This window comes from Lottia gigantea (assembly GCF_000327385.1).
Source record: "Lottia gigantea unplaced genomic scaffold LOTGIsca_106, whole genome shotgun sequence".
Classification (NCBI taxonomy): Eukaryota; Metazoa; Mollusca; class Gastropoda; family Lottiidae; genus Lottia; species Lottia gigantea.
The window spans coordinates 451,057-475,599 of record NW_008706902.1 but is presented as its reverse complement, the minus strand read 5'-3'; the positions used below and the strand labels follow the sequence as shown (position 1 = coordinate 475,599).

The 24,543-nt window shown below is 30.9% G+C and overlaps 2 protein-coding genes across 2 annotated transcripts; one reads left to right on the top strand and one right to left on the bottom strand.

Moving 5' to 3' along the window:
- Positions 1-7,849: 7,849 nt before the first annotated feature.
- On the bottom strand, positions 7,850-12,243 carry LOTGIDRAFT_204975 (hypothetical protein). The gene is made up of 10 exons (XM_009046764.1): positions 11,673-12,243; positions 11,390-11,445; positions 11,130-11,221; positions 10,626-10,764; positions 10,198-10,265; positions 9,842-9,883; positions 9,491-9,598; positions 9,114-9,230; positions 8,066-8,672; positions 7,850-8,030 (listed from the first exon to the last, which is right to left on the bottom strand). The coding sequence occupies exons 1-9, from the start codon at positions 12,196-12,198 to the stop codon at positions 8,543-8,545; spliced, it is 1,278 nt and encodes a 425-aa protein (XP_009045012.1). The 5' UTR covers positions 12,199-12,243; the 3' UTR covers positions 7,850-8,030; positions 8,066-8,542.
- A 136-nt stretch (positions 12,244-12,379) lies between these two features.
- LOTGIDRAFT_237418 (hypothetical protein) lies at positions 12,380-22,788 on the top strand (the record flags this gene model as incomplete). Its single annotated transcript, XM_009046763.1, has 20 exons — positions 12,380-12,813; positions 13,393-13,417; positions 14,597-14,822; positions 15,427-15,547; positions 15,823-15,974; positions 16,528-16,619; positions 16,853-16,928; positions 17,281-17,385; positions 17,698-17,784; positions 18,072-18,128; positions 18,482-18,562; positions 18,881-18,982; positions 19,241-19,312; positions 19,611-19,696; positions 19,906-19,927; positions 20,195-20,314; positions 20,748-20,922; positions 21,236-21,335; positions 21,539-21,664; positions 22,635-22,788. The coding sequence occupies exons 1-20, from the start codon at positions 12,654-12,656 to the stop codon at positions 22,786-22,788; spliced, it is 2,139 nt and encodes a 712-aa protein (XP_009045011.1). The 5' UTR covers positions 12,380-12,653.
- Positions 22,789-24,543: the final 1,755 nt, after the last annotated feature.

Here is a 24,543-nt window from a genome sequence, read left to right as displayed (position 1 = left end):
GCACCTAATTAGGATCAATCAACTTAACTAATTAAATCAATTAATTACTAGATAATCATCTCACAATCTATCAATCACTCATTAATTAATGCCTCCAAAATAAGTCCATTAAGTTTCTCTAATTTCAAACTATTTTTTACAAAAAAAATTGTCATAGCTTATTTGAAAAATAAAAATCTACAGGATATAGTTGTTCGGGGTCGACTTGACCCCACCGATGATGTAGAGTGATCTAACAGAATTAAATATTCTCATTTTATTAACTGTCTTTGTACTTTATAATATATAATAGTATGAAACAATTTATTTTCTATACCTGTAGCAATTAATTGCTTTTCTTCATTATTCCTGAAAATTTTTATGATTCTGTATTTTCCAGACAATTGTCCCAATAATGTTATTTCCGTAAATGTAGATTATAAGTATATGAATTTCTTTATTAGGTCCAAGAAGATTTATGTGTTAACCATTATTATTTTCTTTGACTTAGTTCATTGCATATTAGCATCAAAATTATTGTAAACATAACTTTAACCCTGTGCCAGTGCCTTATATTGAATAGTAACTTGTTACTTTTCAATCACCCTATTCTCTAATTTCAAAATATATTTGTCTAGATATATTCGCAGGTGCAATTAATTACTTGTTTTATTTTGACATAGGATGCAATAAGAAGTTCATATCTGATTTGATTTTCCTTAAATTTATTTTTATTTATCATTGCAAGCTTATAATTGTGGAGATCATATATATATGACTTAAAAGAGATTTTAACTTTTTATGTGTATCAGAGACACCGTAAGCATCGATTTCCATCCTTCAAATTTTTAGTTAGATGTGTATGGATCTTGCAATCTCACTAAAACTAAGCGTTTTATGACATCACTTTTGCAAAAGTTGTTAATATTATATGTGATTTTGACATAAAATGCTCAGTTGTAGTTGCAAGAATAGTCTGATTAAAAATCGGAATGGCCAGTACAAATTGATGCTATCAGTGTCTGATACATATGAAGAGTTAAGAAAACCTATTTATAATCCCTTTGAAGAATGGACTGTGAAACTGTCAGAGCTAGTTTTAGACCTGTTGTATAAAATTTTGCATTAAATACAATTCATTTGATAAAACAGCTGACAAGGGCAATAATGTTTTTAATCAGGACAGTAATCTAATCAATAATTGATGATAGTAACAGTTCGAAGCCATACCTGTATCTCAATACTGTCATTAAAATTAGTCATATCATGTGATCAAAAATAAGTACAGGTAACTACGCCTTAAACAAGTTCTCAATATCATGTACATATCTAGCAATCATCATTGCTAACAGCAGTCAAAAAGAAAACTACTGGTACTGTGAATACCTGTAGGTAAAAATCAAATAGAATGAAAGTGTAATAAGATTTTAACATAGCTTGCCAGGCAAGGTAATATACACCCGCTGGCAGCTTTGATTTTGAATAAAAATATTTAGCAGTACAGTAACAATCACCAATATGAAATATTCAACCTTCAGTCATACACTTCTTTTGAACTCTTTAAGGGTATACTGAATAATAAATTGAGTATCAGTTATTGCCCTTGTTCTTGAAAACGTGTTCAATTTTTAGCTTGTGAATCTCTAGAAGGCAAATATTAACCTTCAGCGCGTAAGCTTATAAATGTATTATTAAACATAAGTTTTATCAAAATCCGGCAAGAATCATGCCTTTTAGTGTTTAAAGAGCTAAATTTGAAAGCGTTTTCAAGAACAAAATCAAAAACACCAATGAAACATTTTTCTAGTTTCGATAGAGTTTATCCATGGGTGATAATAAACAATTTCACCAAGTTTCGTCAAAATGTGTCAAGAATTGTGCCTTTTAGAGTGTTTATGAGGTAAAAATTGAACGAGTTTTGAAGACCAAGGGCAATAACTCATACTAAATATTTTTAGATTCTTCTGATTTTCAATAGGGTTCATCCTTGAGTGATTACAAACATTCACACTAATTTTCATCAAAATCCGTCAAGAAATGTGCCTCCTAGAGTGTTTAGGAGTTAAAAATTGAAAGTAAGAACAAGGGCAATAACTCATAGTAAATATTTTTCGATTTTTCTGATTTCTAATAGGGTTCATGCTTGGGTATTACTAACACACATACCAAGTTTCGTCAAAATCCGTCAAGATATATGCCATCTGGAGTGTTTACGGGCTAAAAATTGAACGCATTTTCAAGAACAAGGGCAAAAACTAATACTAAACATTTTTCAATTTTTCTGATTACACACTAGCCACAGTAATGTCTGCTATAATGGACTTTTGCAGTTTGAAGGTCTAAATTGGCTAGGTAAGTGTCCTCAAAGCTCTGTGACCTACAGCTCCCTGTGGATTAATTTCTTTCACTAGTATAATCTAAGTGACATCTAGTTCTGTCACTCACATCAGCTGTCTCTTCTGTCTAAATCTACTTTAAATTCCTGAGTAATTTACCAAGTCAACTCTACCATTGAACAAGTGACATCTATACTGGTTTTTATGTCATTTAAACATAGACTAGCTTAGTCTGTTTCTTATACCACACCACAGTAACTCTGTGACAGTGGCTAGAGAAGACACTAGTTGACTCTCACAAGTATTGATTGTTACTTCAAGTGTTTTTGCAATTAGGAGATCTTCCCAATACTTTGAAAACTATTTTACCTTGACAATTGCATTGAAGACAGCCAGAACAAATTTAATCTCAAGATACATTGAGTCACAATAATAGAGCAATTTAGCCAAAAGATGGAATTCTTAAGTGTTGTCATTAAGTACAAATACATTTCAGTTAGAATTCATTTTTGGTGAAAGTCAGATTTGCTGCCAGACTGTTAGAATCTCTATCCACACATGACTGGTAAATACAGGTATCATACATTAACATCCCTTGTAAAACTCAATAACAAGCTGATCAAAGAGATTTATGACACTTAGTTATAACACATCAATAATAGTCAACTTGCAGTGATTTACATGACTGGTAAATACAGAGCGATATCAATATCCCTGGTCCAATTCAATAGCAAGCTGATATACAATTTATATATTGTGACACAAGTACATCAATACCGGTACATAGTAAGGGAGACCTATAGCTGACAATTTAGCTACTACCAGAAACTACAGACATAACTGGTAAATATAGAGCTATTTCAACATCCCTGGTAGAATTCAATAACAAGCTGATAGAGATTTGTGACACTTCAGTTATAATACATCAATACCTAGTTAGTGAGACCTACAGCTTACATTCCTAGCATACCAGTGATATTTATCATAACAATATAAACACAATCTGCTGTCACCTTCATATTATCATCATGGTCAGTGATTATTAACTGTTGACAGTCAAACCAGGTCAGGTTGCTTCTATGGGGATTAAGGGGTGAAAGTTTAATTGGTTACCATTATAGTGAAAGGATAACAGTGATAAACCATTAAAATGGTGAAAGTAAGCATACAGGCCATATTTGCGAATCAATTTGTAAAAGCCCTTATTTAAATGACAAATCTGCCTATTATCAATTATTAAACTTCATGGTTTTGTCACTCATTAAGTTTCAGAGATTTTTTTAGCCTATTTTAGGTCAAGGTTTTAGAGACTTTAATCAATTCAAAAATCGAATGAAATATCTGTCAGTTGACCTCTTCTCTCTTGTCATATATCATAATCAAATTCTAACCACAAACCATTGACTAAATATTTCCTTTTGATAACAACCAATCCTGTGTCCTGCCTATATTTTATATTCAAACTACAAAAAAGAGAATAGCTAACAACAATATTTGCTTCACTGATTTCTCATTTTTTATTCTTTTATAGTATATGAATAGCTGTGATTTTCTATTTACTGCATTTCACAAGCATTTTTTTTTTGATGAGATCATAATTGAATAAACTTCAATGCAGAGAAATAAACTTTCTATGTTTGAAATAATTAAAGCTGTTAAAAGCTATTTCATTTATTTGTTGTAAACAATTAAACTGAGCTTGTAAAACATAAGTTTATAAATATATCATTATTCAAGCATGTGTCTAGGTATAAGCTTACTCAATCTAAATATAATCTTGGAACCAAAACTAAACAATGTGTTGGAAACAACAGTCAAATTCAAATCAGAAACCATATTTAAAGGAGAGCAGATTATTAAGGGTTTGAAATCAAAACAGCTTTTGTAAAAACTAGTTATTAACAAAGAGATCAGTTCAGATATGATATAATTTTAAGTAGAGTTTAAGGTCTATTCAAGAAATAGGTCATGCATCAACACAAAACAGTTCTCTCATAAGAGAATGCAAAACTTGTTTCATCTATTACCAGTACAAGTAATTCAAGAAGAAAAAATTACCTCTTAAAAGCTAAAAGGGTTTGATAATTAAAGGAAAGGTTCAGAATATCAAATGACAAATTTTATGCAGTAAGCTTAATCTTTTGTTGATGTGGTTTGATATGGACCAGTCCCTTTTAAAGTCTCTCTCATAAAACTGGTTTAATTTGATCTTTTAAATGGTCGAGTAATAAAATGATCTTATTTTTTTCATTTCAATAAGCTTACATTTCTGAATCGAAATTAATATTTTTATGTCAGTTACATTTTTCTACCTTATTGAGCCAATAAAGATAATCAAATTGAAATTTTTCTAACAGAATTAACTGCTGTCAGCTGACACTCATTTCATAGTTCATTTGCATTAATTTTCAAACAAGAATTAGTTTTGAAAGAGAATCCAATTTTGAATAAACTGAAAGGGTAAAAATGAAAAATTCAAGCCTACCTGCCAATGTTGTCTTCGACAGTATATTTGTTTGTCAGGGGATCTGTATTAATTACACTTGATGGTACATATTGTCCTAATTTTAATCCGTTCATTTTGTCAAAATATCTATTTGATTCTGTCTTGGTTTATATGTTTGAGACAATTGGATTCCACATTTCTTATTGCCCTGAAAAAATGTAAAACACAAAATGTATTATCTCATAAAAAAGAACAACTCGATGTACTATTTTATGTCTATTTCGGCTTGTCACTTCATAGAAAATGTCCTCTAAGTTATGTTGCAGACATGTCCTAAACTAAAATTTTAGTACCAGACAGTCAAGTAACCTAATTTCGTGGAAACCTATTATTCGTGGATTTACATGAACGACCTTGCGCGACCTCCGCATTAGTTTGTTTTGATAAACATGGGTTTTCTCTACAATATCAGCTAGTAGAATGAATTCAGTAGTTTCAAGAAAGGTAAAGTGTAATAATGTATACTTTGACAAATACAAAATGGCGGATTTCACTTATTACCAAACGTCACCATTTTTTATTGGCCGAATTTCCTTATAATCCCAAGCGGTAATCGGAATTCCAACTGTCGTCTGCTAGAATATATCCCAACGAATGAAGTCACGTGATCAACTAGCCGATTCCGTGTCAGCAGAAAATTTCTATGAAACACAAAGTGGGCCATATTCTTATGTTGTTTCAGTGACTTTTAGCAATAAATCACGCTACGTATCTTATTTTGTCAGTCGCTATTTTTTTCTTAAATCATGGTTCTTTGAAGGAATTGTCACTAGTTATAATGAATTGATATTAAAGATAAATACTAAGAGAAGTTAATTATACCACCCGGTATCCATGTTTTTCGAGACTTATTTATAGATCAAACATTGTACACGAAAATAGGGGAGGCATTCTGCCACCGTTGCCAAGTTGGTTGCTCATGAAATATGGGTCAAAGTGAAGGATTCGTAAAGAAAATCGAAATAAACCAATTTCAATTATTTGGTAGAATATCTGAGAAAACCTCTAAGACATAATTTTTTTTTTCCTTTCTTTTAACTTTGACGAAATTTGGTGTTGAATCCTTATATCCACGAAAATAGGTTACACCACTGTAGTATATCAAGGCAAAAAGCTTATCAATAGCCTAGGGCCTAAATTGACTGGAGATAAAAGATGAAAAATCAGTCTCCAATTACTTATAAAAACAGGACTTCATGTCATCACTTCTAAAACAGACATTCTGTTACTGACAATTTCACTGTCTTTAATAGTCCTAGCCTGTAACTTCTAAGTCTGACAGAGACAGAGAGTGAGAAATCGAACTTTTTTCTGTCTCTCCATTGCATTACTCACAGTTTTCATATGAGTCTCACCACTGCAATAAATAACTTACAAAACGAAACTTGCGTTTCACTTCTCTTCCGGCTCATTTTCCCTCATTTTCAATTGAAGTAAAGACTTTTTCAACTAGTTCTATGATAAAAATTTAACTTTTCTTCTCTACAGGCGATAAGCTTCGGTTTGCCTTTCAATCAGTCTACTTCCGCTATAACCAAAACGAGGTCCTTGAATAGTCGTGATTTACAGGTCGCTTTGATTTTATTAATCCGAATCTACCGATTTTTCCAATGTCTGTAACTGCGCACAAATTGCTAACAAATGATCATCCAATTTCAAGAAAGATTTTATTTGAACCATTGAAATTTTGTCCAATATGACAGCATAATCACACAAAATATAAACATCAAGGTAAACACAATTGCAGACTGTTTTAACTCAATATATCATAAGACCGAGACAGGTTTTATAAAAGCCATATAGCCATTACGTAAAGTTTGTACCAAAATATGAATGTCGACTAATTGAAACATACAACGAGGATTGATGATACACACCTCTAGGCCATAACCAATATGAAACTACGCATGGTTCTTACATGAAAATAACACACACGAATGTAGTTCACAACCATTTTGATTCTCTATCTCGACATAATAAGTCGAAGTTTTAAAAAAGTTATTATATTTCAACTAAGCCTTCAATTTCAAATCAGGTAGTGATTCAAAATGGATGTGAATTAGGTTCGTGTGTGTTATTTCAATGGGCCTTCCATGGTTAAGAAAAAGGTTAGATCTTGGGACTGGACAGAATAACATGGTCTGTACTTATATTGGACTTATACATATAAAATGTAACGTTGCATCGAACTACAGCATAATCATGGAAATCGCAATCGGACCTTTAGTTAGGACTTAATAAGATTGTTCATATACTTTTAGATACAATCAAGAATTTTCGTTTTTGTTCAACATTGTAGACTTTCTTAATAGTCGTGACTAAATGTTCTCCTTTTTTTTTTACCCTGAACAGTGTTGTCTATGTCTTAATAATAATTAAAACTTGAAATAATCAGTTAACCTGATCAAGTCAGTGATTCGGATTAACAGTTAGTAACAGGATAATAGGATTACAGGTTTTGACCTGCAGTTCACACAAATAAAATAAAACTACCACTACAGGAAGATTTCAGTTGGCAAACAGATTTAAAGATTGATATGCAAATAAGTCCTCAGTCCTCAGGTGTAAACTCAGACGTTGTTGCCTTTATAAGTATGGCTATCAATGCCTGCAGCAATAGTTATACTATATAGTCGGCACTGGCTGTAGTACTAGGCCTATTATCCGAAATTGGTCTGACACTTTCTCAAATTCCGTACCTTTGAACCAATAAATCAAAAATTCCGACTGTAGTTACAAGCATTTTAAATGACATACAGCTCGACAATTTTACTCCATTTTATTTAGTGAATTAATACGTTGAGATGAGTGTTGGCGATCATCTGATATAAATATGATCCGAAATAATGTATGAGTATTAAGAGTTACGTCCCATGCGTTGACTAAATTTCATTTCATTTTCTCGATAAAATACAGTATATTCCTGCCAAAATTTTAGTAAATAACCCATTTTCGACCGCAAAAAACAATTACATCTCATCAAGGAATAGCCCATCCATTTAAAAAAAAATAGAAAAAGAGAGGAGGACAAGACATCTGCAACTCTTTAATTTTCTATCATCAGTACATACATATTCTGATTTGAAATATGGTTCAATAGCCATAAATGGGAATAAAATGATCAGAAAAACTAAAAACACATATTAAAGAACTGTAATATTTGGTACCAGTAAGTGTATATTATTAATAGGGTATGTAATATTTACAATAATACTGATAACAATAATACAAGTAAATTGTATACAATATTATAAATAGTACACATTGATATCAAATAACAGTAATAATGCTGGTAGATATATTATAAATAGATATATATATATAATCACAGGTCAAAATATATACATTGGTAACCATTTATTAGCAATAATCACAGGCCTATCATACAACATAACTGTTAATCGCAGTCGACATAGGTAAATTACAATGTTGAATAACAAATATTTAAAAAGTATCAAATAAGAAAAGGCCAGGTAGTACCTGATGCATATTAATGCTCTTTGGTCAGATCTTTGCCAACCTTTCAAGGCACTGCCCCTGGCAATATAATTTTTGACATTGAAGGTAAGGCATGGTAACTAGGAAGATTTTTAGAAAATTCTCAAAAATGTTGCTAAGAAGACCTATACACATACAATCAAAAGTGAAAGAAAGATAGAAAATTCAGATTCATTTATATTTAAATTTTTAAACAGAGTAAGCTGTGTTTAGACTTCTGTTTTTAAGCGACTGTCACCACACCCTCTTTCATAGAGGATTTAAAAGGGTTACAGGGAGGAACCAGGGTCACCATCTTAGACATGGCCGATTCTCTTTTATTTATAGCTGAAGATGGAATACTCTGTATAGTTCTGAAAATAACAGAATGTACAGTCGGTCAAAGATTCACTTTTTGGAGTCATATACAAGCAAGAGCTTTCTCTACTCTATTAAAAATACTTCAAATAGTGCAGTCTACAATGACTTTATCTAGATTATTATTCTATTAGAGAAGGGAAATAATTCTTGTATTTAATTTTGGAGATTAAAGGGAGATAATTTTCATATTTTAATCCTGGAGACTAAAAGGAGATAGTTTTTGTATTTTTTCATAAGACTAACGAAAGATCAATCAAACAATAAATTCTTCTTCATATAATATTTTCAATGAATTCTATTGATCTAAAACAATACAAAGCAACTAAGCTAAAGTTAAAATCCAGCCATAAAGTTATTTGAATTGCTTGTATTAATGTGATTGAACCCAGTTGACCTACAGGATAGTCAGTGATAGATAAAGACTATGTACATACCTGTGTACCAAGGCTGTTGAAGCCTGATTCATGGTAGAATTAATGGGAGTTGAATTAGCTGGTTCATAACGACCTCTATATAATGTACAACCCTCATAACCAGGAATATTAGGTGTACTACAAATATAAATTAAAATGTGATAAATTGAAAGGTTAATGTTCATTTCATATTTTAACCATATGATGCTAATGAAGACAGTTATATAATATGTTAATGTTATTGACAACAGACAGCCCCAATTTTTAGATTGTAATAGACACAGTATGTGTCATCACATTCAAATTCCTAGATGCTATGAAGTCTCCTCAATCTTTGACAAATATATTTCCTCCTACTGATGCTAGTCATCAGGTTCATAAATTAAAGCAGAACTTACTGTGAAGTATCTGTTGGTCGAGGTATAGGAACACGTTTTACTGTCAGTGGGTCAAATGGAATGTTAGCATTATCTATTTCTTCTAAATTAACAGCTCCAATAGAACCTCTGAAAATAATATTAAGATGATGAATCAATATGATATTTATATAATATATTCATATAGTTATAATAAATAACTTATAAATTACTTGCAGAGAGATCCTATTGTCTTTATCATTATCAGACATCATTTTTGACATATGAAGACCTTGTAAGTGGGACTACTTGGCAAATCTGTCAAATCTGTCTTAGCATATCTATTTGAATTGTATATTTATTTTATCAATGATATCTGTTAATCCTACTTACCCATAAGATGGTATTTGTTTGGTTCTAGAACTAGGACAACAGCTGAAATATTCAAGTATTAAATATAATTTATTGCAAACTGAAACAGAGTTTCACATCTTAAATTTCTACACTTTACACTTATTCTTATGACCTCAAATGATGAAATATTATGTGAATCCCTATTCACACTGGTCTTGATGTACTGTTACCAAATATCTATTTAATCTAACTAGAAGCTTACTTCATTACAGTCTATGCTCCAAGTCAGTTTTTGTGGTAAGTTCATGAGGACTTCTCCTTTACTATCAAATTAGATCTGAGACTTTTTAATTAATGACAATGTCAATTTTACACAGGAAATAATGTTTACTTACAATGTAACAGGTCTGTTTTCATAGTATCCACTTCGTTTCTGAAACCTATCCCAAGATTTACCAACAGCCTAAAATAATACATAGAATGGTTAGAGCAATCACTCAAACTGATAACACTCGACTCATCCAGTGACATCAGTGATCACTAAATATAGAGTAAAATCAGCTGGTAAAACAAATATTTGGAGACAGGGCTGTTGATTTGACCCTATTTGCTGGACATGACAGGCAGAGCCCCTCAACTGACTGATGATTAATAACCTTTGACATACATCAAGTATAAAATTTTACAAGATTATTTCATTTGATAAACTAACTTTTATCTCTATTACCATATTTGAGATATAGTTGCAACAGTTTAAGACCTTCATCGAAAGGCAGAGCAGGGGCCTTGAACAGATTAAAACTAACTGTTAATATATAGTTACCTGCCACTCCTGAGCTTTAGGTTCATACTTTTTAGTGGAGAATCTGTGTGAGACCATATCAGGACGTAATTCTAAAGTTGTTTTATGTGGCCATGGTTTATCATTTAACATATTGTCCCAGTCCACATCTTCATAAAACCTACACATTACAGACAGATAGATAGAAATAAATATGTTGGAGAAAACAGGATGGTATGTGACAGGAACGCTTTTATAAGCTGCATGATAAAAAGAATTAAAAGATGGAAACTGCCATATTACATCTAAGCCGCAATCAAGAAGTCAAGTTCAAATTGGTAGACATGAAATGATCCCATAAAGCTATAATGGACCATTTACAATGGAAAGGAATGAGAAAAAGCCAAGTTTTTACAATAGAGCACTTTCTGTAAAAAGCCTTGCCATTTCTAATAGATCAGGTAATGTTAGTATGTGCTACACTTTTTAACTTCATTATGACACCCCCTTGGCTTCTCACCCAAGAGAAATTAGAAGTAAGGTTACCTCTGGGTTGAAGAACTGTACATAAATTTTCTGGCTAGCTCATCCCTGGGCCCTTTACTTAATTCAGTTGGCTGTTTTTCTACAAACATACTCTGAAATAGAATAAATGACATCATTAGTTTTGGAACCAGACAAACCATCCACAACAAAAACTTTAAATATCATTTAATTAAATGAACATTGACCACTTACTATCAACCTATTTTAATTGTAAGGTCTAAATAGTACTAATGATGATGACAAATGAAATAAAAATCTACCTGTGCAACTTTTTCTGCTGAAGGATTTTTCAATGGATTCTGATCACTAGTCCAACCTGAAGAATAAAGTTAACCAATCTAATTAGTTGTTGGTATTATAGATACACTATAAACTCACAGCCCATCATGATCATTTACTTTTAACAATATAACCAACTGCCAATAAAATAAAATAATGCAAAGACATTGACATAACCAGAAAATTCATTTTTTTATCTTAAACTAGTCATAACATAATCAATAAAATAATCAAAATTGTCAAAAAATTAGATATATACTATACCTCCAAGTTGTGCTCTAATCCAAGAATCTGATATCTTCCGACTGTTCCATTTACTAGGTGCTCCTGGATGGTAGGTGACTGATCTATGTAAACCAGGTGCTGGAACACTTCCAGGTGAAAGAGGCGTTTTAGTTTTTGGTTCACTGGATTGGGGTTTATCATTCAGCTGGACCAGGGTCTCAATTTTCTTGTGTCCTGTCTCTCTGTCTAGATCTCCTCCAGCACTGACAAATCCTGTGGTAGGGTCAATAATATTATCATAACCTCTGTGAGGGGCTGGAACTCTGTGGTCTCCATTATCATTGTATTTTCTGAACCCTGCTGCATCTCTATCCTGCATGGAACTGTAATCATGTTTGCCTCTTAAAGAAGGAAATTTCAACTGTCGAATTCGCCTACTTTGCTCGATTTGTTTCACGGAATGTCCACCAGCATTGTTGTCGGTCATGAGATAAGTTTTCATGTCCGGTCGAATTCGGTAGTTAGAATCCGACAAAACATAATTAGAATTGACTAACGTCGTCATGATTTGAGTAGAATAAACTCTAAGAATAACAAATAAACAGTTCTTAATAATTTACCGTTAAGAAAATAAAAGTAAAGTGATCCTTAAGTACCGGTACACTCTTCTTGTTATGGCAGGTACCCGTTCACTGATTTGTTGTCATTACTTTCCGATTAGATGTAAACTATTAGGTTGCTAGGGACGATGACGATTTTAACCTAATAAGGAAATTTCCGTGAAGGCCATCTTGGAATCAATCAAGCAAAACTATATTATGATATTTCATGAGCCGTGTCAATTATGTCAACCGTGATCCAATAATAGCATGATTTTCACGTGTAGTTTGTGAAATCAATGATCGAATTTCGCGTTAACGGTAGATGATTGACACGTTTTAGTTGCCTCAGCGAGTTTTAGTGTTATTTTGTAAGAAAACTCTTCACAACCAAACACTTGACTGGTCCTAAAAAAGGAAAATGGCAGCACATCGAAGACAACATGCAGATGCTAAAAATGGCAAGTCATATGGATTGGCGAATTCTGGAAAGAAATCGAGGAAAGGAAATGAAACGAAAGAAATAAAATCAACTGTAAATTTTTCCAAGATTGCTTATACAATTTTCATTATAACTATAGGTAAGTATTTGAATTACCACTAGGTCTGCCTTTAACAAGTTTAACTAGTTTAACTATGACAATGACATAATGCTATTGTTATTGATATCTTGACTTGATTGATCTGTACACTTTTTCAGCATTAATACTTCGTACATGTACTGTAGTCAGTAAATAGAGATTAACATTAAAATCTCATACTACCTACTGTGTAGTCAAATTTTCCTTAACTGTAAATAACAGAGTTACAGTGGACAGATCCATTATGCCATAGGCCTATCCATCTACTTTATCTTTCTCGAAAAGTATCAAATTGTGAGGGTTTGACTTAGAATTCAGGTTACTGGAATATCTATAAAGAGAAGGAATTGTCAGTGAAAGGTTTTGATTTGGAGAAGGTTAAGTGATCATCAGAATTGAAAGAAACTTATATAGAACTTCAAGCCTGAATCCTATCAAGGCTGGGTTAGTTAGTTTATGAAATGAAACCAGCTATACTACTAGGACTAAAAGGGAGTTCACATTGTTAGTAACATTGATAAGGTACTTTACTTTTCTTGATTAACATTTATTTGGTTCATTGTTTACTTTATTTTCCAGCTGCTGGGATTTCATATTTACACAGGTATGTTTTACTGCCAATTATTTGCAGAAAAATTAATTCATATCATGATAAACCTTTTTTATTATGTCCAAGAAAGATTTTAACTCTAGGTCTATGCTCAATTTGCCCTTTCGGTACCAGAACTTTGTTTGAAATTCAGTAGGCCTTTAGCTATAATGGATGTAAACTTTCTAAGTTGGGCATTATAACATATTATTCTATTCATACAAATCAATAATAGTATTAGACCAAGAGGTGATATTATACAGTTAGTAATAGAATAATTGATTATAAAATAGGAGGAATATTTTGTGGTGACAGCTGGAGCTATATTGACATCAAACAACCTCCCACAATAATTAATAAATGTGCAAAGTGCAAAATACGCCCATATTACACCAATTCTAAAAAAGCTCCATTGGTTGCCTGTATCGAAGTGGATCGATTATAAAATCGCCTCTTTCACTTACCAATGTACCTCAAACATGGCTCCAGAATACCTGACTGATCTTATTGCAAAGAAAGTCCCTGCACAAAATCTGAGATCTAGCGAAAAAAATCTACTACAAGTGTCAAACTATAGCATGAAAACGTATGGTTTCCTTGCTTTTTCATTGGCTGCAACCAACGTTTGGAATAACCTCCTTGTGTCTTCAGAAAGTCTAAAATGCTTGCCAAAACACAAAATGCTCAAGAACAAAGTGAAAACTGTTTTATTTGACTCTTGTTAGTCTTTATACCTTTTTTGTCGCGCTATGAGCACACTTTTGTGTGGAGTTTAACGCTATATAAATATACATATTATTATTATTATTAAATACCATGATCAGTGGCAATTAAAAATTAAGATTATCTTAAGCCATGATATTGATGCTAGTTAGATGGGTCAAGAAGCTGCTTCAATTTATTTATAAAATCCCTCTCAGGGAGGGATGAGATTTTTCAAAGATGTGAGGCGTAGGAGCATGGTCAACTTGCCTGAGCAAACATGACATGTATATATAACTACATTACTAATTGCAGTGTGGTCATGTGAAATATAAAAAGATACACTATTGATATAGTCATAACCTTTGAGATAAATATTATGTACCGGTATTATGATGTTGTAATCATCAGAAAGTGATTATTAGAAATTACAAAGTATGGACTCTTTGAAAATGACAGATTTTGTTTTATTATCTTTGAATTTTATTTCAGGAATTATGTATCAGGGATGTTTGAAAGAGATCGTCATTTTTCACATCTATCATCATTAGAAAGAGAGTTATCATTCCGTACAGAGATGGGTCTATATTACTCATATTTTAAAACTGTTATAGAAACAGATACTTATATCGATGGTATATATTCCATCAGTCATGATAATGTAACAGAGTTTCCTGATACTATTAATACTTTAAAACGCTTTAATCTCTACCCTGAGGTAGGTCAATCATAATTCAAATAATTCTTATCTATAGTGATACAGGTCATGCATATTGATTATCTTTGCAAACTTATGATATGTATACTCTCTGAAAGTCAGTTTGCCAACTTTATATAATTCCAGTCCAGATATCTCATCAAACTGAATGCCTGATTGACCGTGTTGTCCCTTTCATCCAAAATCAAATCTTCTTGTTATTAAGTCCTAAATTTTTAAAGTTTATTATCATGGGTGACCGCTTGAAATCTCACATTACGTGATATGAAGCTAAGAGAAAAATGTAAAAACTTGTTTTTAGTTAAAATCTTATTCATTATTTATTTACTGCTTTACATATTTTTTATTCTTTGACAATCAAAACTGGTACTATAATTCTCTAACCTATTTACTCAATAACTCTAAATATTTTGGTACACACAAGGTTTTTTATTTTATGACCAAATATAGCATATACATGGTTTCAAAATGAAATGAAACAGATCAGTCAGTTCTATGTTCCAGTCACTGTCTGGCAGTTATTATAAATACATCAACAGCATCTGCGATTTCACTGGATTTGACAATGGATCAATCCTTATGTCTAATTTTCTGTAAACTTTAGGTTTTATTGGGAGGTTTATACAGGCTGTATGAAGGGATCAATTCCTATTTTGGGTATCAAACTAAACAGTGTTGGACTGTGAACAGAGGAGAAGGACTGTCCCCTGTACCAAGTTGTGTAGGTAAGATTTTACATCTTCCACAGCTAATTTACAAACAAATCTTGATCTCGCCACAGGAAACTGTGATTGTCTGTTTTCTGCCATCCATTCAACAAGAGTCCATTTTAAATTAATTGGACAGGCCATATTAAATCAAATATGAAATTGTAGATTTATCTTGTCTTGCAGATGACAAGCCAACTTACTTACTTTGTATTATATATCAACTCAATGTCCTTATTTAACTGATAATTACAATCCCTGAATTTTATGACAAATTAATATTTTGTTTTCAGGGTTAGGTGATCCAGCCTATTTTTATATAGAAAATATTTTTGCATTGAACGGAGCAATGATGGGATTATTTTTTCTATTTGGTACTTATCTTAGTGGTACATTATTTGGTGGAATTTTAACAGTTATTTTCTTTTTTTATAACCATGGGGAGGTAAGTAAGCTTTTTTTGGCATGGTAATTGATCTAACACACAGATTTTGTGATACAAAAGTTAAGACAAATTTCTTTTTCTTCATATTTTAGTTGTTAAAGGAGCATCTTCACTATCTGTTTAGTTTACATAATCGGTAATTATAGTGTTCACAGCTCATCATCGAAATTTGAGCCTTCAAATCCATGTGTATCCATAATTATTCATGTTTGAAAGTTAAAAATTTGACTTGAATTTTAGTGAGACTATACTATGCCATATATAGAAAACACATATATAGGAATATATAGTGAAATTTCTAGTTTGAGGTATATTTCAAGGGATTATGCGGTTTTCATGCCTTTTTAGTACTTTTAAAGACCCAATTTAATTCCTGAAAATGCTGACTTGCCCTTTAAATGAATTGTAAAAGGAATTCTGCTATACTAGTTCATGTTATGCAGGCCTTTTGTATTCTGTTTTAAAAATAGTGTATTACATTAGATATTATTTCCTTTTTTTCTTATAGTCTGTTTGAATATAGATTTAGAATGTTGTTTTGTTTAAATTACAGGGTACAAGAGTACAGTGGACACCTCCATTAAGAGAAAGTTTTGGATATCCATTTTTTGTTTTAGAAATGTTTGTTGTTACTCATGTTTTAAGGTATTAAATCAAATTATTGTGTCATTGTGTCTTCCTATATTTCATAGACTATAATTCTTGTCATCAGATGTTTTGAGGTTGATGTGTTATTTTCTGTACCTCACCCGCCAAATCTGAACTAGATCAATATAGTAGATATAATATTTTGAATTTATGTAAGTTTATATGCCAAATCTGTCGATTTTTTTCTGAATTTTTTTTTTCAATTATTTGATGTATATTTTTGTTTACAGAAATCGAAATCCCTCCACAGTGAAATATTCTTTATTGATAGCCATTGCCTGTGTTCCTTTTATGTTGTTTTGGCAGGTAGGTCCATTGATTGTTATATAAATTTTTCTTTAAAGGGAAAGTTTCATTCACAATCTCTCAAATACATAATATAGTAGAACTCAAATGTACTGATTTACAAAGGTCTCCACCGAATTTGAAAAGACTGATAATATTGGAGCTCAAAATTCTAATATGAGGAGCACATTTGCGTCGACAATTTTTCAAAATTTACATCTAAATGGATTGTCAATTTTTTTTATAAAAGACCAAATTACACCTTTAATTGATAAAAGCTCATAATTCTATCTCTGACTTTCTGAAATATATAATCTTGACATTTTAGTAATTGAAACAAGGTTTTAATGATTACTTATTGTTTTAATTTCAGTTTGCTCAATTTGCTCTGTTAACACAAACCATGTCTGTGTTCGGTACTTATGTTTTACAATTTATAGATAGAAAAAAGATAAAAATTATTTTATTAGGTCAAATGGTAAGTATCTGGTTTGTTTAATTTCTGATCTAATAAAAGTCTTTTAATTTGAAATGGTTTGTTTGAAAATTTCTAGTCAACAAAAGATTATAACTATCGTTTAATTCATATGAAATCTATCTGGCATCAGAAAACTACTTGGCAACCTTTATGGTGTTGTTTATTGTCTAGTTTTGTTGTTAAAGACATTAGGCCATATTTGAAATTTATTTCTCAGGTGAATTTGATAAAGACATTACGTCGTTCAGAGATCCATTTTCCCCTCATTATTAAGAAACAAACTTTTACATACTGATATTACTTGAATTTCAGGTTGGTTTATTGATAAGTTATATGTTATTGTTTAGAAATGAAATGTTGTTAACTTCCTTTTATGCTGCTGGGTTAATCACAGTTTCAGTGAGTATTCTATTTTCTGGCTCGTTTCATATCTCTAGACATTGAACTATATTCAGTGCTAGCAATCTATTGGATTATTCCATTTCATTAGTCATTCAATAACACTATTTAATAGTTGACCTTGATTTGTTTGCTGATCTCGAAAAAATGAATATTGTATTAGAAGTTTTTAATCTTGATTAAGATTCAGACTTTTAAAATCTGATTACCAAACACATGACAATCTAGCCTAATAAAAAAAACTAATCTAAAGAAAGATGTCTGTAAAATACATTTGTTTTTTTTAGATCATAGTTTTACTAGAACCAGTGATAGATATATTGAGATTTAGACTAATAATATGGGTAAGTTAGGCCTTCGCTATCAAGCAACCGAACCAAATGAACTCTGATTTAAAGTTATATTCCTTCAAATCACAGTACATATAGCTGAATCTTCTTACTAAATGAACATGGTATTCTTCAAAGGCCTCTCAATTATCACTCTTAATTGTAAGCAACCTTATCATTTTCAATAAATTTTCACCAACAGTATATTCATAGATCTTAAGTGAAGGGTTTTATGTACAGTGACAGAACCTGTATATTTTACTTGTATAAAGAAATTACGAAAGTGGTGATGATCATTTAGTTCATACATAAAGGTCTGATTTTTATTGATTCACATACTAGTTTTAATTGTAACAAATAAATTTCAGATTGGTCAAGGAACTATGTTATTAGGAGGAACTGTAGGATGTAAAATTTTATTATCTAAAGTACTTCAAGTACAGGATGATGTAAGTCTGTTTATTAGTCTTCCATTTTGTCACTTTCTTTCTTTTATTAATAACTTACTATTCTATTTTTAACAAGCAGTTTTGATATTTGTTACCCTCAGCAGTCCTTTATGTTTAAACTCTTTCACTATTTATACTTGTTAGGAAATACTGAAAGCAAAAGCAAGTTGGCCAATATGTTTTTGATCACAATTACTTTTATAAATAACATGAAATTATATAACAATGATACTTGTGTCTTTATCATGAAGTTCAAATAGTGTATATACGTTGATAACTTAACCAGAGTATATAACAATAATCACTGTTTATTTTCAGGCACATATTGGTGATATCTTCCGTAGTAAATTTTCTGATTTTAGAAATTTCCATACCATGTTGTATATTTGTGCAGCTGAATTTGATTTTATTGATCAAAATGTAAGTATTCAAGATTATTATTATTATTATTAAAAGGGAGTTAATCATTGTAATCTTTTTAAAAAGGATGCAAATATATTCCAAATTTATTAAACATTAATACTTAATATTATATTATTAGCGATATGGACTTTTCAAAAGAAATGTAATTTATATTGTTATTCTGTAACATAATTTTGGTAACTGAAGCACTACAATAATTCAGTCACAATATTCCTTCTATATCATAATTCTTATTGACTTGTCTTTCTTTTTCAGACTCTAGTTTTATTAAATAAAACATTATTAATACCATCAGCTGTTGTAGCTTTATTAGCCATCACTTTTACTGTAAGATATAGTTACTTCCTATAGTTTATATATTGGAAACTATCACAACCAGTCATTTAAATGTGTACTGTCAACCAAAATCAAGACTTGCAAGATCCAAACCAGTTATTCTCCCCAAATTATCAACTAAGTGACCCAAAACAACCAGCTATTTCTGCTTCAAGACCATGGGTTCTCCATACTACACTTGCTTTCATGCTTAAAAAAAAAATTCAATAGTGCTTGGGGTTCAGTGAAATCAATAAAGATTATTGAAAGAGGGTCACTAATTGTGTGGTTTATTTTTTTATATTTGAAGGTGATGAAAAGAGAATACTCAGATTGGAGAAAACAAGAATCTCAAGAAATTCATTCTGATTATAAAAATACCATTAATGATCACAGGTAGGGTTTTAATTTACATAAATTGTAGGACCTCTCTTACTTCAAAGCGTCTTTTTAGGATTCAAATTTTCTTCAAGAAAAGACATTTATAATAGCCACCTAATAGAAGTAATGGAAATATTTAGATGGATATATCTCTTGATAAAATTTAGTTACTGCATTACCAACCTTGTCTGAATGTTAATAATTTTTTCTATATTTTTTTGTAGCAAATATAAACCACATGCTGAGGTAAGAAACTACTTAAACTTATTATTAAATGCTTGACATAATTTTCATTTAACAAATGTTTATAAGTCAATTTGTTACAAATACAGAATCGATAGAAACTAAAAACATATTGAAAAACCAAATATTTTAATTACATGAATTTTATGAAATTTTTCGATTAAAAACATAAAAACCAAATATAATTAAATCTCACCCAGATTACTATGGCTGTGTCTATAGTTACATCAAGATATATATAGCTAATATAATGGCTAGTTTCTCTTTCAGCTAATCTACCATATACTACAAGTTTTAGCCTTCACTGTAATGGCTGTGTTAATTATGAGATTAAAATTGTTTTTTACTCCTCATCTTTGTTTAATGGCGTCCCTCCTAGCTAGTAGAGATGTAAGTTAATTTATTTGAGTTTAGTTAGATGTTTGATTTTCTCAGAACTTGCGCATCACCAAGAAAACTAAAGTTACAAAACAGAGTGGGGTCCACGGTCATATTAATTATATTTTAATAGGTGGTCCACTTTAAAGGGAGCTTATAGAAATGCCTAACATGATATCATTGAGGGTTTCAAAACGACCAACTTATATACAATTATTGGGAAATAGAAACACCAAGAATGATTTTACTCTATAATACAAACTGTTGTAGGCTACTAATGCTTATCAGATTATGTTGGATTATGTTAGATTATGTTGGTCAAAAGGTCAATTTGACCAGATGTCGTTAGACTAGTGACTATATAAGAAATAAAAGCTAATAAAGAATGGAAGGAAAGTTTGGTCTAATTTTAATGAGACTGATATTTATACTGTTGTTATTTCAGTTATTTAGTTTTATTAATAAAAAAGAATGGCATTTTGGACTGTTAGCATTATTACTAGCAGGTGCTAGCTATAAAGGAGTAGGTAATATTCAAGCTCAGATGAAAATACTGGGAGAATTTAGTAATTTACCAATGGAAGAATTAGTAGAGTGGGTTCAACATCATACAGTACCTAGTAAGGATGCTTAATTTATTATATAAGATTGGGTTAGAGGGAATTCTTCAGACCATTTTACTCATAGAATATATGACTACGTAATATAAGTTATTTCATTCATTTCATTTCTTCCGAGTTCCAATCAAATATTGTCCTTTTAGATTCAATGACAATAATATAGTTTACCATTTGTTCAAAAGTGATAAAGAAATACTTGCAATTAAGATCAAATGCTTGTACATGGAATAATTCAAGCACTTAAATGTTTCTTTTGGTCATATCATATCCATTTATCTAGAGATTTATTGAATTACTGACAATGTAATTATAGATGATGTATTTGCTGGACCTATGCCTACCATGGCCACCATAAAACTTACTACCAAAAGGTTCATTGTTAATCATCCACATTATGAAGATGCAGGTCTCAGGTACAGTATTTTGAGCTTTTTCTTGTGAATATGAAGTACAGGAAAAGAAAATAAAAAAAAATGGCATATGTAATTGTATTATTAATTTTATGCACAGTATATTTTGAGAAAAATGACAAATTTTATTTAAAATAGATATGATTGTTTTGAAACATGATTCATGTTCCATTTTAATTTTTATAACTGTATTCTTATGTTAACAGAGCCCGAACATTACAAGTTTACAGTATGTTCAGTCGAAAACCAGTAGATGTTGTTAAAAATAATTTACTTCAGTTAAAAGTTGACTATGCTATTTTGGAAAATTCTTGGTGTGTCAGAAGAACAAGGTAGGTTAACAATTGGACTTATTTCAATGTTGTTTTCTTTTATTGTTCAACATAGAGTCATGCATAAACAAAGTCATTAACTGAACAATATTTCATTTTATTAACTCCTGGATTCATGACTTCTTTTTATAAGCTCCTGGATATACGACTTCATTTCATAAGATTTTGGATATATGACTTCATTTATAAGCTCCTGGATATATGACTTCATTTATAAGCTCCTGGATATAAGACTTCATTTTATAAGCTCCTGGACATATGACTTCATTTCATAAGCTTGTGGATTTATGACCTCACTTGATAAGCTCCTGTATTATCTTCATTTCAAAAGCTTCTTGATATATGACTTCATTTCATAAGCTCCTGAATATGTGACTTCATTTCATTAGCTCCTGGAAAAATGTCTTCATTTCATACACTCCTGGATATTTATCTTCATTTTTATATGCCCACATGGAAAGGTGGACGTATATTGCTGTCGCCACTGTCCGTCGGTCTGTCAACATTTCTTGTGAACACAATAAAGACTACAGTTTTCAGCTGATTTTAATGAAATTTGATGTGATCATTTATACTAATGAGATCTTGGACAAGTTGTAATTTGACGATCTTTCGTTGAACGGTTTTTGAGTTATTGCCTTTGACTTCGGAAAAACGTGTCAAAATTTTCAACTGTATTTTAAATAAATATGGTGTGATCATGTATATTGATGCAATAATTTGATCTATTTGGGTTATTGATATAAATTTTTAAAAATTTAGTGGAATTTCTCAGCATAAATAATTGGCAGTAAATATATATATCAATGAATACAAACTATTAAAATTTCTTAAATATGAGAAAATTCATACTTTAGTCACTTTATCATTTCTGAAAGCTGCCAGTGGGCGTATGTTACCTTGACTGGCAAGCTATCTTTAATTTCCTTGATATAAGCCTAAGTGGTAAAAACTCGAATTTTCTTTACAGGCCAGGTTGTTCAATGCCAGAAATCTGGGATGTAGAGGATAAAGAAAATCAAGGGAAAACACCAGTTTGTGAAATATTGAGAGAAAATCCAGAACCACATTTTAAACGAGTATTCAGAAACCGACATTATGATGTTCTCAAATTAGTCAAATAAAATTGGATGGCTAATTATTATGGGATATCATTAAAATTGAACCTTGTTAGCTATTACGCATGAAGTAAAATAAAAATTATGATTCAAGCATAAATTTAAGATTGAAAGAGTAAAGTAGTACCATAAAAGTTTGTTATAAGTTTAGGTTTTCTTTGGGGATTCTTTAATGAATTCCTGACTTTTTAATTTGCCATTGAGGGAATTAGTTACTTGAAACGAGAAATATTAAGACAAAAACTTCAAATGGTTCAAGAAAAAATATTCTGCAACAAAAATGGGTCAAAATGTGAAATTTTTATCTTATAAAATTTGACATTACACAAAATGTTCAACTTTCAAAGCTGACATTTCCTGATGTGTTTAAAATACGCGAAAATCTTTCTTGAGACATTTCCATAATATTTTCCAATTTCACTCGAGGATCCAGATCAATAATAAGAGAATGATTTTTGTACAAGGATTTTTTATCCACAAACTTTGTAATATCAAAACTCTGATTTTCATGACGCTTGTGATGATGCAGTTTTATGGCACAAGTACTGGAAGTAAAATGTATTGATCTAATCTCTTCAAACTAATTCTTTTCTAATATTACTTCACTAAATTGCCATTGAATTAGTTTTATTTACTTGATACATACATACTAATATGAAGATTATTTACAGAACAACTTTTTGTAATGTTTATTGTCCAGTTGTGAAAGTCCATTGATATTTGATATTGTTGTTTTATTACTTGCAGCTTTGAGCATAATGTACTTTATATTTTCTGCCATACTTTTTACCTTATATGATAATACAAAGACCATCATTGTTTGAAGCTCATATCAAGAGAAATATATTTTTTAATTTTTCTTTTTTTTTAATTATATTAACAACCAATAGCCTCTTCATTTTCTGATATTAACATTCCATATATAAGAAATAATATCTGGGGATTTGTGGCAAGAACATCTGCAAAGTCTGACCCAAACTGCAGATTTAGATTATGTTGAATTATGTTGCAAAATGTTACCCTATTTTGATTAATATTAGTGTCTGTTTTTTTCATTTAAAAAAAGGATCATATTACTTAACCCTGAAGTATCTTAGGGCCCAGTAGGGTACAATCCATTTCACAAAAGATTACAGAGTTATCCACTGCCACAATCCCAAGTACCAACATAAGAAGAGTTTATCTAGTCATAGATCGTATTGTTTATTTACCATATTTATTACTGTATTCATTAAATAACCCTGCTTGTGTTCTTACAATAATTGTAAATTCTGCTTGTTTGTTGTAATTAATTTTGATTAAACAATTAATATTTAAAACTGATTAATATTTTGTCTCAATTGAATATATATAAATTTTAAGACTGGAAGCAGCAGTTGCCACTCTTGCCAGCAACAGTTATCATGGCTGATGAAACCGTACTCATCAAAACAGGAATGATGATTAATGGTCAACCAACCTTCATCTACCAGTATCTGGACAGAGCCCAGATTTAGAATCCATGATCTTGAGATGATGACCTTTGATTATCAAGCACCTCTGAACTGCAGCCTTCTAGCCATATTCTAAGAGCAAAAGACATTTTCATAATTATCGATGTCTCCAATATGAGGGATATTCATTAAGTAATAATAACGAGTTGCAAAAATCTTTTTCTTATTTAAATTTACTCAAATGACAAGTATACAATTACATTATTGATCAAATTTGACAAAATTTAAGGCAAGAAATGGCAAAGGACTAACCTAAATGGCCTCATTT

What these genes read in the sequence shown, in the direction of transcription:
- LOTGIDRAFT_204975 (XM_009046764.1), bottom strand. Translation starts at nt 12,198, where the DNA reads ATGACGACGTTAGTCAATTCTAATTATGTTTTGTCGGATTCTAACTAC. An exon ending in CAGCAGAAAAAGTTGCACAG is followed by an intron (nt 11,222 to 11,389) that starts GTAGATTTTTAT and finishes ATTCTATTTCAG; the next exon opens with AGTATGTTTGTAGAAAAACA. An exon ending in TACAGTTCTTCAACCCAGAG is followed by an intron (nt 10,765 to 11,129) that starts GTAACCTTACTT and finishes TGTAATGTGTAG; the next exon opens with GTTTTATGAAGATGTGGACT.